At 32.7% G+C, this 16,473-nt stretch overlaps 3 protein-coding genes across 6 annotated transcripts; all 3 read left to right on the top strand.

The window, feature by feature from the left end:
* Window positions 1-1,647: 1,647 nt before the first annotated feature.
* Window positions 1,648-5,420, top strand: LOC108320332 (protein DETOXIFICATION 33-like). Its single transcript, XM_052866674.1, has 9 exons — window positions 1,648-2,048; window positions 3,020-3,215; window positions 3,293-3,638; window positions 3,727-3,813; window positions 3,978-4,034; window positions 4,149-4,387; window positions 4,538-4,656; window positions 4,920-5,006; window positions 5,178-5,420. The coding sequence occupies exons 1-9, from the start codon at window positions 1,788-1,790 to the stop codon at window positions 5,235-5,237; spliced, it is 1,452 nt and encodes a 483-aa protein (XP_052722634.1). The 5' UTR covers window positions 1,648-1,787; the 3' UTR covers window positions 5,238-5,420.
* Window positions 5,421-6,281: 861 nt separating this feature from the next.
* LOC108332309 (30S ribosomal protein S9, chloroplastic) lies at window positions 6,282-9,540 on the top strand. Of its 2 annotated transcripts, none has more exons than XM_017567702.2 (3): window positions 6,282-6,658; window positions 8,950-9,238; window positions 9,340-9,540. In XM_017567702.2, the coding sequence occupies exons 1-2, from the start codon at window positions 6,338-6,340 to the stop codon at window positions 9,235-9,237; spliced, it is 609 nt and encodes a 202-aa protein (XP_017423191.1). In that variant the 5' UTR covers window positions 6,282-6,337; the 3' UTR covers window position 9,238; window positions 9,340-9,540. The 2 variants fall into 2 exon arrangements, with proteins under 2 accessions (XP_017423191.1, XP_017423112.1); XM_017567623.2 differs by having other exon boundaries at window positions 8,950-9,253.
* A 1,118-nt stretch (window positions 9,541-10,658) lies between these two features.
* LOC108331461 (probable hexosyltransferase MUCI70) lies at window positions 10,659-14,440 on the top strand. Of its 3 annotated transcripts, none has more exons than XR_001832392.2 (7): window positions 10,659-11,157; window positions 11,700-11,920; window positions 12,010-12,186; window positions 12,271-12,426; window positions 12,771-13,047; window positions 13,286-13,606; window positions 14,254-14,440. XR_001832392.2 is itself a non-coding variant. In XM_017566152.2 (6 exons), exons 1-6 carry the CDS (start codon window positions 10,812-10,814, stop codon window positions 13,516-13,518), a joined length of 1,410 nt encoding a protein of 469 aa, XP_017421641.1. In that variant the 5' UTR covers window positions 10,659-10,811; the 3' UTR covers window positions 13,519-13,661. The 3 variants fall into 3 exon arrangements, 1 of the variants encoding a protein (XP_017421641.1); XR_008250687.1 differs by having other exon boundaries at window positions 14,248-14,440; XM_017566152.2 differs by lacking the exon at window positions 14,254-14,440 and having other exon boundaries at window positions 13,286-13,661.
* The last annotated feature ends 2,033 nt before the right edge of the window (window positions 14,441-16,473 follow it).

The following is a 16,473-nucleotide window of genomic DNA, read 5'->3' as shown; positions in this document are numbered from 1 at the left end:
CATCATTAACTAATATAAAAAAATGAAATGAATCTCAAATTATCTTAAGATTCTTCAAAGTTTGAGTCTAAATGTTTCAATAATCTCTCAGTGATTTGACTTCCTCTTGTGTAAGAGCATATAGTCCTTCATTATTTGTATATACCTCATCGCTTCTTCTTTTTTGTTTCATCGCTTTTTTTGTTGTTGTTTTTAAATAATATATTTCTAAATTTTTGAAATATTTGTCTAATATCCAGTTATATATAATATATCTCAGGATATGACACTTGGGCACACACCAAACTCTTTATCGTTGATGCATAGAATTTATATTTCTAATTTTTAAATTTTCTTTTAAGCTTTGAGGCAAAATTGTTTCTTTTAACTACTCGAATATTCTTATATTTACATTTTTTACATGTCAAACATTTAGGTGATAATCCTATAATATCTCGAAATCAATATGGATGAATATGAATTATCTATTTAATATATATATATATATATATATATATATATATATATATATATATATATATATATATTCAGATATTAAAATATTGGGTAAAACAAATGAAAAATGCAATTAATCCAACCAACTCTACATGGAATGGTGGGCGTAGCCACCAGTTCGTGACAACCCCCACTGAATCACGGTTTCCAAATTAACTTCCTTCCGTACAAACAGGTCATAATCAACACTCATATCCGTACATTGCTGAGTTTGGAATGGAAAGAAAACATAGTAAATAAAATAATAAATGTAACATCATGAATATGTAACAAAATAAATAAATTATATGTCATAATTAAATTTTTGTTGGTTGCATTCTTGATATTTTTATCATCATATAAACATTCATATATATAAATAACGCTAAAAAAAATAAAAAAAAATATTTTGTTTTCTGATAGGACACTGTAGACAGTTAGATTTTAATTAGAATATGTTTGTGAAAAAAATGAGAAAGAATGAGAGAAGTCGGTGAAAGAAAAAGATACACACAATTATAGTACATTAATTTGGTAACGTATTCTATTTTCATGATATTCACTTGACTTGGTATTATCCAAATAAAATTTATACAAAAGTTTATCATCTCAATAAAACTAAATTCAAAATTGACTTTTTAAGAGCAATTAAACATAATAATTCCAATTATTTCAAATGGATTGTTTGAATTTGAGAAACTAATAAGTGTCCATTTTTAATTAACTATTCAACTAAATTAAATAGATTAAGTTTAAGAGAACTAAGTCGTAATTAAGTTGACTATAATAAAAATACATGAAAAAAATCTGCAAATACATATTAAAATATGATAAAATACTAATTAATAAATCGATTGAATACTAAACTAACTTAAGTATGAGAATATTAGTATAATTTATTTATTAAAATACTAACAACAGAAGAAAGCTGAAAGGTGAAAAAAATTATTTAAAATAAATATTCAACCTCAAACACTTTAATTTATAACTTTAAAGATAAAACTTAAAAATCAAGATTAAATTAAATTAAAATATTCTATTTATATAAAAAAAGAGTACCTCAATTTTCTACAGTGGCCATATACCTTAGCTACCATTCCGACGCCTTCTTTAATACTTATTAATTGCAGTTGGTAAAACCTCCACATCTCTGCACTTGCCATTCCCATGATCTCAGTTACAACTTCAACACTCCCTAACACTATATAAAAGCTAAACCAGAGTTTGTCTGATATTCAAACGCCACCAGAAATTCTGAGTTTTCTAAGTGAAACAAATATCAGTGACAGAAGAAGTGGCTCAAGAAACCAAACATGTCAATGGACACTCCCTTGCTACAGAACACTGAGAATCCTGACACTGCTGAGGAAAAGACACTCAAGTTTGCTGTTAAGAGTTTTGCTTTTGAATCAAAGAAGCTATGGAGACTAGCAGGCCCCGCTATCCTCACCTGTATATGTCAGTACTCGCTCGGTGCACTCACTCAAACTTTTGCAGGCCATGTTGATGATCTTGCTCTTGCAGCAGTTTCTGTAGAAAACTCCGTCGTTGCAGGTCTTGCTTTTGGAGTCATGGTACCCTCAAACTACCTTTGTCTTCCCATGCCTTCTCTTTTTGGATTTTCTTCAACTGTTTGCCATAATGTCATGAAGAAACTTGTTTTGTTTTCTGGGGAGCACTGTCTGCATAATTTGTCTGGTTTTCTTGGGAGTACTGTCTGCATAATTTGTCTGGTTTTCTTGGTAGAACTGTCTGCATAATTTGTTTGGTTTTCTCGGTGGCACTGTCTGCATAATTTGTGAAAGATTTCTTATTTTTTATTAAATTTTATGTAATTTTAATGATATTTTTCTTCAATCTTCTTGAGTTCTCCGATTTATTTAGTCAAATAATAAAAATGAAGAATTATACTTTTTACAAAATAATTAAATATCTCTCACATATAATTATTTTATTTATATGCATTTATGAATAAAAATATGTTTATATACGTAAGCAGTGCTATATTTTCGCAAAGTATTAATTAGCACGACTTCATTTACTAAAAGCTAAACCTGAATATAGGCTTCAGTGGTGTGGTGGAGAGAGGTTCTACGTCATGATCACAAACTTTTCTTTTTTCAACTGTTTCAGAACTGATATTCACGTGTGAATAGCTATAAAATACAATGAAAAAAGAAAGTCAATCTATTATAAGTGTTGTAGAAAATTTACTAAAATTAGTAAAATATTTAATTTAAAGAAAAAAAATCGTGTTTTAGTCACTATTTTATTATAAGGAATTTGTGTTTTAATACATAATTTTGAAGTGGAAATATTTTATTTAAAAGTTGGGCTAAAGATGTAGTATTTTGTAGTACGAATTTAATACATTTTAATCTTCTTAGACATAAAAGAAAATTATATTTGCATGCAAAATCTTTATTAGGACATTCTCAATGACTTCAATTTTATATATTATTTAAATATGTAAAAGTATGTACAATTTTAATTTATTTTTATTTTTATTTTGATGGATTGTTTATGTTGTTGGTGTTGTGATAAGTTGGGAATGGGAAGTGCCTTGGAGACTCTGTGTGGGCAAGCTTTTGGTGCAGGACAGATGACGATGTTGGGAGTGTACATGCAGAGATCATGGGTCATCTTGTTCATCACTGCACTTCTTATGTTACCTATTTATATTTGGTCACCCCCAATTTTAGTGTTGCTTGGACAAACATCTCAGATTTCACATGCTGCAGGTTACAATTCACTTTCCTATTTCTCTTCAAAACACTCACTTCAAATATTATGAACTCAATCTGCTTTGTTTTTTCAGGAAAATTTGCTCTGTGGATGATACCCCAGTTATTTGCATATGCTATAAACTTTCCAATCCAAAAGTTTTTGCAGGCACAAGGGAAAGTGTTGGTCATGTTATGGGTATCAGTGGGTGTTTTGGTGCTGCACACAGTTTTTAGCTGGCTTCTTATACTGAAGCTGGAGTGGGGTCTGATTGGAGCAGCTATCACTCTTAACACATCATGGTGGTTGATTGTGATTGCACAACTGCTCTACATTCTCATCACAAAGTCAGATGGAGCATGGACTGGATTCACATGGCTAGCATTTGTGGACTTGTTTGGTTTTGTCAAGCTTTCTCTTGCTTCAGCTGTTATGCTATGGTATTTTCACTAGCCTGCTTAATTTTCTGCATTGAAGTTGATTATGTTTGGTGCTAAATTTGACCTTCTGAAATGAATATTGTGGCAGCTTGGAGTTCTGGTATTTGATGATACTGGTGGTGATAACAGGGCGTTTGGAAAATCCTCTGATACCTGTTGATGCCATATCTATCTGGTGAATAATTTTCTAACCCTCCAATGTCTCTTTGTTGCAGAAGTTGAAAATAGAATTGGCTTAAAAATGTTTTCAGACCCTTTGTTTCAACACACAAAAATAATGCTTTTAGTGCTTTTAGAGAGATTAAAATTGAGTACTAATACTTGTTTTGATGTTTGCAGTATGAACATTAATGGCTGGGATGCCATGATTGCAATTGGGTTCAATGCTGCTATAAGGTATGTTCTCATAACATTAATAAAGAAAAAACTTTTTACTTATGTTATTTTTAGACTTTTCTACTAGTGAGTGAAGAATAATATTCTAAATGAGTTGTTTTAATGGATGGACAGTGTGAGAGTGTCAAATGAACTTGGTGCTGGTGATTTCAAGGCTGCAAGGTTTTCAGTGTGGGTGGTTTCAATCACATCAGTGGCCATAGGTTTTGTGGTCATGATCGTAGTGCTATCAACAAAGGATTTTTTTCCCTACTTTTTTACCACCAGCTCTGCAGTTGCGCATGAAACAACTAAGCTTGCTGCTTTGCTCGGTGTCACTGTGCTTCTAAACAGCCTTCAACCAGTCCTATCTGGTTAGTCACTCCCACAAACTAAAAACTCTCAAATTACATCATCCAATCAAGTTAAATGCAAGTTTTAAGGCATAAAATTTGTTAAGTACATGTTTTTGCTATATGTGTGTGTTAAATCTCATAACTTTTTCCATGATAAAACTTCATTAGGTGTTGCTGTTGGAGCTGGTTGGCAATCTCTTGTAGCATACATCAACATTGGGTGCTACTATGTATTTGGATTACCAGCAGGAATAATCTTGGGATTTACACTTAATTTTGGAGTAGTGGTGATTTACCATCCTTACATTCTCTTCACATTATGTTGTTTTTGAGTTCAGATTCTCACTTGAGCTTCTGGTACGGTCTCTTTTGAGGGACAATATGAAAAAATGTCTCTATAGTATGAAAAACTTAATCCAAAATGTACATCATGAACCTTAATTGTTTGTTTGTGTCATAGTTTTGCAATTTTTTGTTTTGACATAAGTTCTACAATATATTGTCATAGCAATAGTTTTGATATTACTCTTCATGTCTGTGTGTAATGCAGGGTATTTGGTCAGGGATGATTGCAGGCATAGTTTTGCAGACCACAATCCTTATAGTAGTCACTTCAATAACCAATTGGAAAAAAGAGGTTAGCACATTCTACATTTATTATTCTCCCTCTCTTTAATTTAATCTTGCAAGAGTTTAAGGTTTGAAGTTAAATGTTCCAATTGGAATCAATAATGTTTTCTTTTGTTCAAATTTGTTGTAAGTAATCTTATATGTTCAAATTTTACTGTTGTCGCAATGGATTTCACAGGCTGAAGAAGCAGAGGGTCGTGTGAGAAAATGGGGAGGAACAATTGCATATGATCAATGATTTTGTTTTGTTTTTCTTTCCTTTTCTTCATGGCAGTGGAGAATTAGACTTAGAGTCCATGGAATTGTACCAATAATGAAGAACTTCATATTTTAGGCATGTATTTCAGTGAGATTTTACAATTTTTGTTTTAGATTATAGTCCATTTTTATAGCTTTTGCTAATAAAAAAGCTACTTCTTAATTCCTTTTAAATTTTTTTTATACATATTTATTTTGAATTTTCAGGAGAACCATAAGCCAAGAAAATCTAAAATTTAATTTAACTTAACCTATTTGAAATAAATTGTCATATAATATTTTTTAAAATATTTTTTATGATTATAAACAAACAAAAAAATGACCTTTCCTTTAACTTCTAATTAAGATAACCACTAACTTATTTTTCATCAACAAACATATTTTGGAATCTATAAAAAATATAAAATTCATTTTATTTAAAATATGTTTAAAATGGCTTTAGATACTCCTATAAATAATAAATAAGAAATCACCTATACCCTTTAGATTATGCACCAAAACAAATCAATAATAATTGAATAATTAAACATTTTAATTTAAAGTGCAATTTGCAGTATCCCTATGAAGCAGAATGCAGAAATATATTTGGATTGACAATTGAGAATTGAGAACAACTAAATGGAATTGGTATCTGATCTTCCAACCAAAATTAATCAATTCGAAAATTAATGAAATTTCAACCAAAATTATACAATTCGAAAATTAATGAAATTTCAACCAAAATTAAACAACCAACAAAGTTGAAAAATTAAACTATGAAAAGAAGAACATGAATTTGAATTTGAAAATACAAAGAATTTTAAACTTTTATTTTTTAAGTGAAATGTTAAATTTTCTAAATTTTTAAAAGATAATTAATTTAATAAAAAATTATAATTATAATTTCTTTCCACAAAAAATTTCATAAAAAAAATATTTATAAATTTTATGAGAAAATAAATTGCTAATTTCTATAAAAAAAAATTGGTGATAGTAAAAGTTTTTTAAATAAAGAAAATTGTTAATAAATCGTTATCTCCTTTATCTGGAATTGCTGAACACACTATCCACTCAAGCTTGCATTTGCCAAGGCAGTGGAAAATGGCGGTTTCCCTTTCGGCACTCAGCACCTCCCTCTCTTCACTTTCTTTCTCTTCCCACATTTCTCAGAGACCCAACACTCTCTCCTTCGCCACAACGCTCTCCCTCTCGCGCTTCCCCAAAATCCCTTCCCTCGTCGTCTCCGCCACTGCGCTCGCCGAACCGGAAACCGAAGACCTCAAGAAGTTCGTCAAATCGAGGCTTCCTGGTGGCTTCGCCGCCCAGACCATCATAGGCACCGGTCGCCGTAAGAGCGCCATCGCTCGCGTCGTTCTCCAGGAAGGAACCGGCAAATTCATCATCAATTACCGCGACGCTAAGGTCTTGTCCCCTCTCTCCCTACTTCTTTCTCTGTTTCTTTCAGACTCTCACCCTACTTTATCAGTTTCGTTGATTTTGTCATTAATCGGAATTTCGAGTTCTGGTTTATAATTTGCCTAAATGTGAATGACATATATCTCTGTGTTTTACTGTTTAGTTAGTTGAATTGAGATGCTCAGTTTGTAGTAAATCATCATTTTAGTTCCTAAGAGTGCATAGTGTAGTTCCGTTAGTCCTGAATCTCAAGGAATTCTACGTAAGTCCGGGGAAGTGCAATTTGTCAATCATATTACTCCAAAATATGGATAAAAGCGTGACTTAAATGATATATTAACATATATTTAGGAATTAGAATGATAGTAAGTGGATAAGTTTAGAAAATTAGATAAAATGATTCAACTGGAAATTTCAGGACTTGTTTGCTATATTAAGTTCGTTTTATTTTGTTTACTTAGTAGTGTTTGTGGAATTTTTTATCCAGACAGGGTATTGGTTAGTTGATTTTGTTTGTCCGAGGTTCTGTTAATAGCTCAATCATTACAGTTATATGAGTTGATGTATTACAGCTGCTGATATATGTATGTATTGTGCTACACTGTGAAATTCAGCCGATTCAGAATATTCTGATTCATAAACTCTCTGGTATCTGGTGTTGTATTGGAAGTTCTTTGACTTCCTGTGATTTCTGTTCTTGCTCGTCAGTGGCTATCTTCCTTTCTTCCATGGATGACTGCTCCAATTCATTCTTTCTTTACACTATGGATAACCCATGTCTGAACCCGGTTTTTTCTTAACAACCAGTCACCATTGCCACTAATTGTTCTGTGCCATGAAATTGTCTCAGTTGAGAAAGCAGATAGTTTTGCGGATGGCACACAGTCAACGGAGGAGATGGTTCTGGTGCTTTGCTGCTTCTGGAATGACAGAGTAACTAAAGTGTCCTTTTCTTTTTGCTCCCAATGTTTTTCTCCTAGGAAGTTAATGTGACTGCAATTGCATTGGACCTTAAGCACACTTTTAGCAACATAATGGACGTCTTGTTTTTCAGTTGACGGAGTTGATTAACTACACTCAGGGGTAACTTAATGTGAGTCATTATTGTAAGACTGAGAGGGTATATGGGAAGAGCTGGGTGAGTATTCTGTCAAGGTGTGAAATCTCTTCTTGAATACATTCACATTGATGTGTCACAGGCTTCCTAATCGGCCTTAGTCACGCTTTCTCCCAAGTCAGAGGTTAGATTATACCAATGACAGCATTCAAACGTTAGGCTTAGTCATGATTGTGGGAAAATTAATGGAAATAAACGAGCCACTATACTGAAGAAAAGAAGGTAACGTAGTTCTCATTCGTGATTTCCAGTATACCTATTTAAAAGACCAAAGGTAATTGTACTACTGAAATCCAAGGTTAGAGACATCCTACCGGTAAAGGATAAAGAAAATTTGAAATAGGTCACTTCTAATAGTAGTTGTTCAGCCATGGCCTAGAGGATGTCTGTTTGGGTTTGGGAAGGCCCATGTGGCCTGGAGTGTCATGAGTTGTCTTTGGGCGGGCTGCTAATAGGATCCCATACTTTCCGTTAACAAGATTTTCTACCTGATTATTCAGTAAGAAAACAAAGACCCTGACTGCTCAACCTGAAGCACTACTTGCATATGCCGTGCCAACTTCTGCTTCACAACCAGGGGGGGGGGGGTAGACTCCAACTTCACTTTGGCTTTGCATGGTTGAGTTGATGTAGATAGTTTTCAAGTTCCTTTTATTTTCCACCATCTCTACCAAACATCCCTTCAGGTGTGTCATTTGATTTGGTGGCTTATACAAGATATAATTTGAATATCTGCCAGGTGTTGGATTTTTTATTAAGTTTTTTGCTTAGCATTGTTGAAGAATAATCAATACTACGAGTTGCGATGATACAATGTATATGTGTGGTGGGTCTTTTACTGTTTTATTTAAATTAATTTTGTATTTTCATAATGAATGGGTTGCTTTTACTAATTTGTCTGATTGAAGTTTTTTGGTGGCTCGTTGTTTCTTTTCTACTATTAAAAAGAAATTTCTCATATTGTCATTTTGGATTTAGGATTTAATGAGAAATTTATCATAATGTTCGAGTTATTTGTAATCTGTGGACGACCTTTTTACAGTTGTGGTTGTGTCTTTTAGGAGTTTTCATTTTTTTTTTGTGGATTTTTACACGTTAGATCTGTGTCTCTTTTTTGTGATTGACAAATGTTGTTTCCTTTTGATCTCTTTTTTGTCTGATTTACATTAATTTTGTGCAGGAATATCTTCAAGGAAACCCATTGTGGCTTCAATACATTAAGGTCCCTTTGATAACTTTGGGATATGAAAGTAGTTATGATGTTTTTGTCAAAGCTGAGGGTGGTGGCTTGTCTGGTCAGGCACAGGCAATTTCTCTTGGCATTGCCCGTGCCTTGCTGAAGGTGAGCGAAGATCATAGATCACCATTGAGACAGGAAGGACTTCTTACCAGAGATTCCAGAGTGGTTGAGAGGAAGAAAGTTGGTTTGAAGAAAGCTCGTAAAGCCCCTCAATATTCCAAACGTTGAGGTTGGGATTTTACATGTATGGTTTGTATTTTTCTGTCCTCCTGGTGTCTCTGGAATGGGATTATATTGGAAACAACTATTTGTTTTCATTTGTTGTTGTAGATTTTCGTTAGAGAAAGTAAAGAGAGATTGAGAAGTATCCCAAGGCGTGTAATGTATTCAGAATCTTGCCATCCGTTTCCCCATCCCTTGTTTCCTTGATCTGTATGGAATTGGAATTGTAGGTATGATGATATTTCTCTTTCACCCCCAACCAAACTAGTGGTTTACTACCATAGTGCAGGTTTCTTTTCCTGACCTAAATTGTGGTACTTATCCTTAATTTCTTATGCCTATTTGTTCCTTCATTTGGCATATTGAGATAAATAATGGCGTGTGAAATTTCTTAGTGTATCAATTTTTCATCGTTTGTCAGAGGTAGACATAAACTTTGATTGGTTGTGCCTCTAGACATCATGCTGTCACAAGAACAACTCTTGTACAGAAATTCTTGATAAAATAATACCAAAGAAAAAATGGATGTGCAACAATTTAGTTTCCATGCCAATCGCCTCCAGTATTCTTGTTATCTATGCCAAGCCTATCACTCTATTATCTCTCTGTAGATATAGTGAAGATGTTACATTTGTTTCTATTGAGAATAATTCTAAATCCTTCAATTTTTCTTTTTAATTTATATTTTGAATTTGTTTTATATTTTAAAAACGTTATATATATATACATATGTATATATATATATATATATATATATATATATATATATATATATATATATATATATATATATGCCAGACAGTCTAAACTGTTATCACATTATTAAAGTTTAAAATATGTTTAGTTTGTTATTTTTTTATAATAACTAAAAATAATATAAAATAGATTGACATTTTAAAAGAAGAAGAAACGCACAACTCGATAGGGGAAGCATGACATTTTAAATTAAATAGGGTTTTGCTAAAGAATATTAAAATCAACTTATTTAAAAACATCGAATTTAATTTAAATGTGTCTCTAAATTAATTTGCATCCACAAGTTCATATATATATATATATATATAAATATATAATTCGTAAGAACTGCTAAAATATGTAGAGTATTTTACCCATACTATTCAACCTATTGTACTAGCCTCTAAGTTTTTACATTGAAATGTATTTTACAAAAGAGAAATTTCTTTGGATGATAGCCAAAGGGATAATAAATAAAGCACTTTACTGAACCAAGGTGAGTAAACATGCAAAACAAAAAAGAAATGTTATTTTATTGTTAATTTAAATAAAAAATGTAGTACCTAAGTAACTTAAAGGTAAGGGTATATTTAATTTTCTTATAGAAGCAAAAAATTAAAAAAGAAAATGAGAAAGTTTTTTATTCATAGAACTAAACATTATTTAAATTTTTTTTTTTTGAAAAAAAAAATTGTTCGTATGCGAGAGGTACCAATAGAACGGGACCTTGGAAGGGAATCTGGGCAGTTCTTAGGTCGTTAAATCTATTCTGCATTATCATCCTCGTTCCCTGTTTCAATTTCCCTCTTTCCCTCTCGCAACCGCGTCACGCCACGTCTTCCGTAATGTTCCAGAACAAGAGTGTCTCGATCTCCTTGTCGGATGAGGAATCCGACGAGCTGGGTCGGATGCGGGTCCGCGCGCGACGGAAGCGCAAGAAACTCGGCAACAGAAGATTGCTCCGGAAGCTATTCGTCAGATACTGGATGCTGCTCGTCATTGTTCCAGCTGCGGGATTGTTCATATTCGAGGCCACCAGAATTGGGCGAAGCTTGAATGGTTTAAACACGAACAGCCGCATAGAAACACGCACTCACAGAATAGATGGATCTAGTCCCACATTGCGGAAGGCCCCCACCAACTTGAATCGCCTCGATCCTACCACACATGTTGTGGCTGGCATCAGAGAGCGTGAGTACCTTTTTCTCTCTATTTTCATATTAGTGATGATTGTAGTAAGACTCCACTTGTGGGTAATTGTTTCATGAGATTGTCGAAAAATATCGAGAGCTGTGCGATTGACTTTGTCTGATAAGTGCTTAAAGAGGGAATTGTTGTGTGTATACAATAGAAATGTCTGACTCTTCTGGAATTAATGGCTCAATTACAAGTGATATTAATTGGTAAATAGATTTTATTACAAGTGCTTAGCAGGTCATCAGGGTTACCGAAATGTTTTATGGTGACAAATTGTGCACACGTGGTTAAGAGTAAATGAATGTGTATATTTATCAACTTGTACTTGTTGTGACACTAATGATTGAATATGCTTTCGCTAATGCTTGGTACTTAATAGTGTTGTGTATATTGAAATGTGGTACTTAACTGTCTCTTAAAAGTGGTTAATTGTCAGGGTGGATGTTGGGGGTGGATAATTCTCAGTTGAGATGGTAATTTTTTTCATTTCAAGATGCATAGGATAGGGTGTTGATGTGTGATTTGATCCCTAACAGGTTGCTTGAAGCTCCTACCTCCTGAAAAGCTTGAGCAGCTGGATATACCTGTGGAACAAGAATCTTCTAGAATTCCTGTTGGTGAAGTTTTATACATGTCAGAGAGTGATAGGTCTTTTGTAGGTGCGAATGTTACGTTGTCTCAATTGCGTACAGAGGACACACGGTTTAATTTATTTACTGGAAATCAAACATTTGAGGAGAGAGATAGAAGTTTTGAGGTAATGAGATGGTTTTTGTTCTCATTTTTAGCTACTTTTTTTCTTGGGGGTAGTTATATGGTTACTCTAGCCTTTGTTTCTTCGTGTAGGTGAAAGAAACTATGACGGTACATTGTGGGTTTTTCAGTGTGAATGGTGGGTTTAAGATATCTGATCAAGATAAAAGTTACATGCAAGGTTGCAAAGTCGTGGTATCTACTTGTGCATTTGGTGGTGGAGATGATCTCTATCAGCCAATTGGAATGTCTGAGGCTTCGCTTAAGAAGGTTATTTAAGCAGTATAAGAGTTTGTTATTGATACGTCCAGAAGTCTCTGATCTTATTTGCCAAATCTATTTAGTGGTATGCAGGTTTGCTATGTTGCATTCTGGGATGAAATCACCGTCAAAGCGCAGGAGTTGGTGGAGCGTAGAATCGGGGAAAATGGCTTTATTGGAAATTGGCGTGTTGTTGTTGTTCGAGATCTTCCTTTTGCCGATCAAAGGTTGAATGGTAAAATTCCCAAGGTAGTAAATCTTTGAAGCCTGGTGTCTTCTTTTTTATGACATTTGCTATGTCTTTATAGCAGTGCATAATTAACACGTGGCTCCAGTCAGTTGTGTGTCCTGCCCCTTTTGAAGATTCTTATTTTGTCCACACACTGCTATGTAATTGCATACTCATAATGATTGTTGTCCTTCAGCAACTCTATCAATCGACACATGCCTTTACCAGATCGATGAAAATTTTGTGTTTAATTGAATTGAAAAGCTTGTATAATCCATATATTTTTTAGTTTAGGTTATCATCCTCTTGTAAGATTTTCCTTTGTTCACTTTTTGAACCATGTGTGCACTTGGAACTCTTTCAGATGTTAAGTCATCGCCTTTTTCCTCAAGCTAAATACTCAATTTGGGTAGACTCTAAGTCCCAATTCCGGAGAGACCCACTAGGTGTGTTGGAAACACTTCTTTGGCGCCCAAAATCTTTGCTTGCCATATCAGAACATGGAGCTCGCAGTAGTGTCTACGATGAGGCTAAGGCTGTTGTCAAGAAGAACAAAGCCAAGCCAGAGGAAGTTGAAGTGCAACTGAATCAATACAGAAAAGATGGCTTGCCAGAAGACAAGAGATTTAATGGGAAAAAAGGTATGCACTGATCATATTTTTATTATCTAAAAGTTAAGTAAATTTTACATCTTTCTTCTTTTCCTCTATTAAAAAAAATCCATGATTTATTTCATTTAAGATCTTGCTATATGTCAAATTGTCAATAGATTTCAATCCTCTCATTCAGTCTGTTGCCAAACTTTGGCTTACATTGGATTGTATCTCCACCTTTGCCCATACATTTTGTAAAATGTTCCTTTAAACTTGTGCACTGCAGCTCTATGCGAAGCCTCTGTTATCATCAGGAAGCATACACCCCTAACTAATCTATTGATGTGCGTCTGGTTTAATGAGGTGGTTCGCTTCACTTCTAGGGATCAGCTCAGCTTCCCTTATGTCCTGTGGAGGCTGAAAGCATTCCAAAACATCAATACTTTTCCAGTTTGTACTCGCAAAGATCTTGTCAATAGTATGGGCCATGTCCGCAAGGCCAAACCTTTGCAAGGCTGATTTAGTTAAATTGGTTGAGAGCAATGGCTACCTACATTTATCTATTTCATTCCTTATTTCAGTAGTTTCTTTAGCCAATCTGAATCAGGTATGTGTTGTTTTTCTAACTTCACCCCCTCTTCTCTCTAGTCAGTGAATGATTATAATTTGTATTTAATTGTTTATTGTGAGCTCTGTGATTAGGTTATTTCAGAAAGAATATAGTGATAGAAAGAGAAATCAAACAAATAATAGATTTTTCTTCGAACCTGTTTCCCAACACAAATTTCTATAATAAAATCGATCTTTTCCTGAATCGTGAAATAATGCTGCCCTATCCTATGGGGTTGGTGGCATAGATATTTTCTGTCAGACATGTAGCGATTATTCCAGTTAACCGGAGCAGAACTTCGAATCACTGATGCAACAGATACGTATATTCAACTTGATGATGATTGTGTTGTGACACCTGTGAAACTTGTGTTCAGTAGTTTCTGAGGAAAGGGGTTAGATTAAGTTGCAGGATGTTAATTTTAGTTGTCATTCGGTTTTAACTTCAATGTTTTCTTAAACTATTCTAGGAATAATAAGCCTCACAAAAGCTTAAGAAAATGAGAGGAGTTGCATAATGAAACGTGTCTTTTAAGGCTTTGTTTGTTTCTGGGGATGACACGGTTAACACCGAATTGTGAGGATGGATATACGAGTATGTTTTGTATGTTTGTTTTGCTGATTTGTGCCAATTTGAAGGAACAGGTTTGCTGAAGGAAGCTAAATATCATCCGTGCATGAATGCTGAGATATGCGAAGATGTACTATTGATGAAGGGGAGAAAGATAAAAATGACCTTCATTTTAATGGAAACTAAACACGTCTATGTATGTGATTCATTTTTAAATTACATAAATATTAGATATTATACATAGATCATTCTGATAAATTATCTTTATGTAAGTGATATCTAGAGATGATATATTATGAATATACTAGGTATACGAATATACTCAAATGTATATTATAGAAATGCATCTTAAAAGACCTAAGGACAAAATCTAAACACGTGCTTCCATATTTTATTTACAAATATATGTCTCAATACTCGATAGAGGTTTAGGTACATAAAGAAAAATTATAGTTTTATGGATAAAACGAAAGTTCTAAACTTGGCGTGATAATGGAAACATCATGTGCACATAGAGCTGTCAATTTAACCCATGACCCCGGAACTAGTCCTAATCCACTCTTGAAAAAACCCCCTCTTAAGAAGCCCCTCAAATTGGGGCAAAAAAAAAGCCCCAGCTCCCAAAGTCTCCTCTCAAGGAGGTTAGGGTCAGGGTTAAGGTGGGTTTAGGCCCACTAAAAAAATTTTGGAAACTAAACTTCAATATTCTCATAGTAACTATTAAAAGTACTAAATTTTATATTCATGTAATTGATTTTTTATTTCAAATTATTAAATAAAACTAATTAATTATAGTATAATAGAATATTTAATATTCAAAACAACCACTTTTTTAAATAATTAAAAACAATTGCAAATCACATACTTAATTTTATACAACTAAATAGTATTACAATTTTTTTTTACTAAAATATTATAAAAATGCTTTATTTTGTTGTCAATTTTAATACAATTATGTCTTATATTGCAGACACCAATTATTAAAAAATTATATATAATTAGTAATATCAAAATAACCCCAAAGAGAAATAATAACATATTAAATTGATTTAATATTTTCACCGCTTTTACCCTTCTTAAAAAGAATCACTGTTTTGTTTTCTCGACTTCTAAAATATCACTCAATCTGTTTTTAATTATTTAAAATTAAAAATAATTCAAAAGTTTATTATCTAAAATTTTTGGATCAAAAATAGTATTAATATTTTATGTGTAAATTAAACTTATGTTTTATTTTGTTTTTTTTTCTTTGATAATATTTTTTCAAAATTACTATAAGATATATTATAAAAAGAAAGTTAATTTCTTAAAAATTTATAAAAAAAATGAAAATTTTAAATAGACCTAAAGTACTAAAGAATGATAAATGTTATAGTGTTTCAATTCTTTGACTAACACATTAAATAATTTATTTTTAACTTTCAATTAGAACACATAACATAAATGTATATTTATGTTTATGTTTATGACATCTAAAATGTAAACATTTTGAGTAAGTAGTACGACGAGATTGAATCCTATGGACGAATACAACTGCAGCCTACACAAGGTTTATGAGTTTTTTCTTTTTACTTATTATTTATGTTATGAGCATGATTTGTTGGGTATAAAATGAAAAAGAAAATCATTTATATTTAATTTCTTTTTCAATAGCTTTCTAAGAAAATAAAGAAGCCTTATTTTTTTTAAATTAAGAGCTTCAATTAGAGAAAATCTTCTCTTAAATTTCAATTTGGATAATTATAGATAGAAAGTTAATTTCTAATTTATAACCTAAAAAAAAGCGAAATTAAATATTTAAATTTCAAATTTATAAAATGATCCTCTAATTATATACTTAGATAATCTAACTCAATAAATATTGTCATTTTGCTTTTGTTTCTTGATTCTAGAACTCTCGTCCTATAAAAATTTCAATTTATTTTTTATAGTAACTATTTTTGTAAGAGTTAATTATATTTTATCTTGTATTCAAAATGAACATTTTTTCTAAAAAAAAGGTCCATGGGTTGGCCCTGACCCACAGGGCTTTTGAAGATATTTTGGCCCTGTGGGCTTTTTCTACGAGGGGCTTTTTGGCCCTATGGATTTTTCTGGCTCCAACCCATGTGGGTTAGGGCCAAACCATGTAAGGGGGCCAAATTGATAGGTCTATGTGCACATACAATTGACGTTGTTCAAAATTTTACATTTATTAAGGACGTTGGAGGTACATATAAAGGACGTTCAGTTCCAGATGTAACTAGAATGTGATACGTAGATGCAACTAGTGTCCTTTAGATTTTCTCATGTTA

The sequence above is a fragment of the Vigna angularis genome, chromosome 7, assembly GCF_016808095.1.
Source record: "Vigna angularis cultivar LongXiaoDou No.4 chromosome 7, ASM1680809v1, whole genome shotgun sequence".
NCBI lineage: Eukaryota > Viridiplantae > Streptophyta > Magnoliopsida > Fabales > Fabaceae > Vigna > Vigna angularis.
This window is presented reverse-complemented; position numbering and strand designations above follow the sequence as displayed.

Coding starts and splice junctions, on each gene's coding strand:
- LOC108320332 (XM_052866674.1), top strand. CDS start 1,788: ATGTCAATGGACACTCCCTTGCTACAGAACACTGAGAATCCTGACACT. Junction 3,216..3,292: donor TCAGATTTCACATGCTGCAG/GTTACAATTCAC, acceptor TTGTTTTTTCAG/GAAAATTTGCTCTGTGGATG. Junction 3,639..3,726: donor GCTTCAGCTGTTATGCTATG/GTATTTTCACTA, acceptor ATATTGTGGCAG/CTTGGAGTTCTGGTATTTGA.
- LOC108332309 (XM_017567702.2), top strand. CDS start 6,338: ATGGCGGTTTCCCTTTCGGCACTCAGCACCTCCCTCTCTTCACTTTCT. Junction 6,659..8,949: donor TCAATTACCGCGACGCTAAG/GTCTTGTCCCCT, acceptor AATTTTGTGCAG/GAATATCTTCAAGGAAACCC.
- LOC108331461 (XM_017566152.2), top strand. CDS start 10,812: ATGTTCCAGAACAAGAGTGTCTCGATCTCCTTGTCGGATGAGGAATCC. Junction 11,158..11,699: donor TGTGGCTGGCATCAGAGAGC/GTGAGTACCTTT, acceptor GATCCCTAACAG/GTTGCTTGAAGCTCCTACCT. Junction 13,048..13,285: donor GAGATTTAATGGGAAAAAAG/GTATGCACTGAT, acceptor TGTGCACTGCAG/CTCTATGCGAAGCCTCTGTT.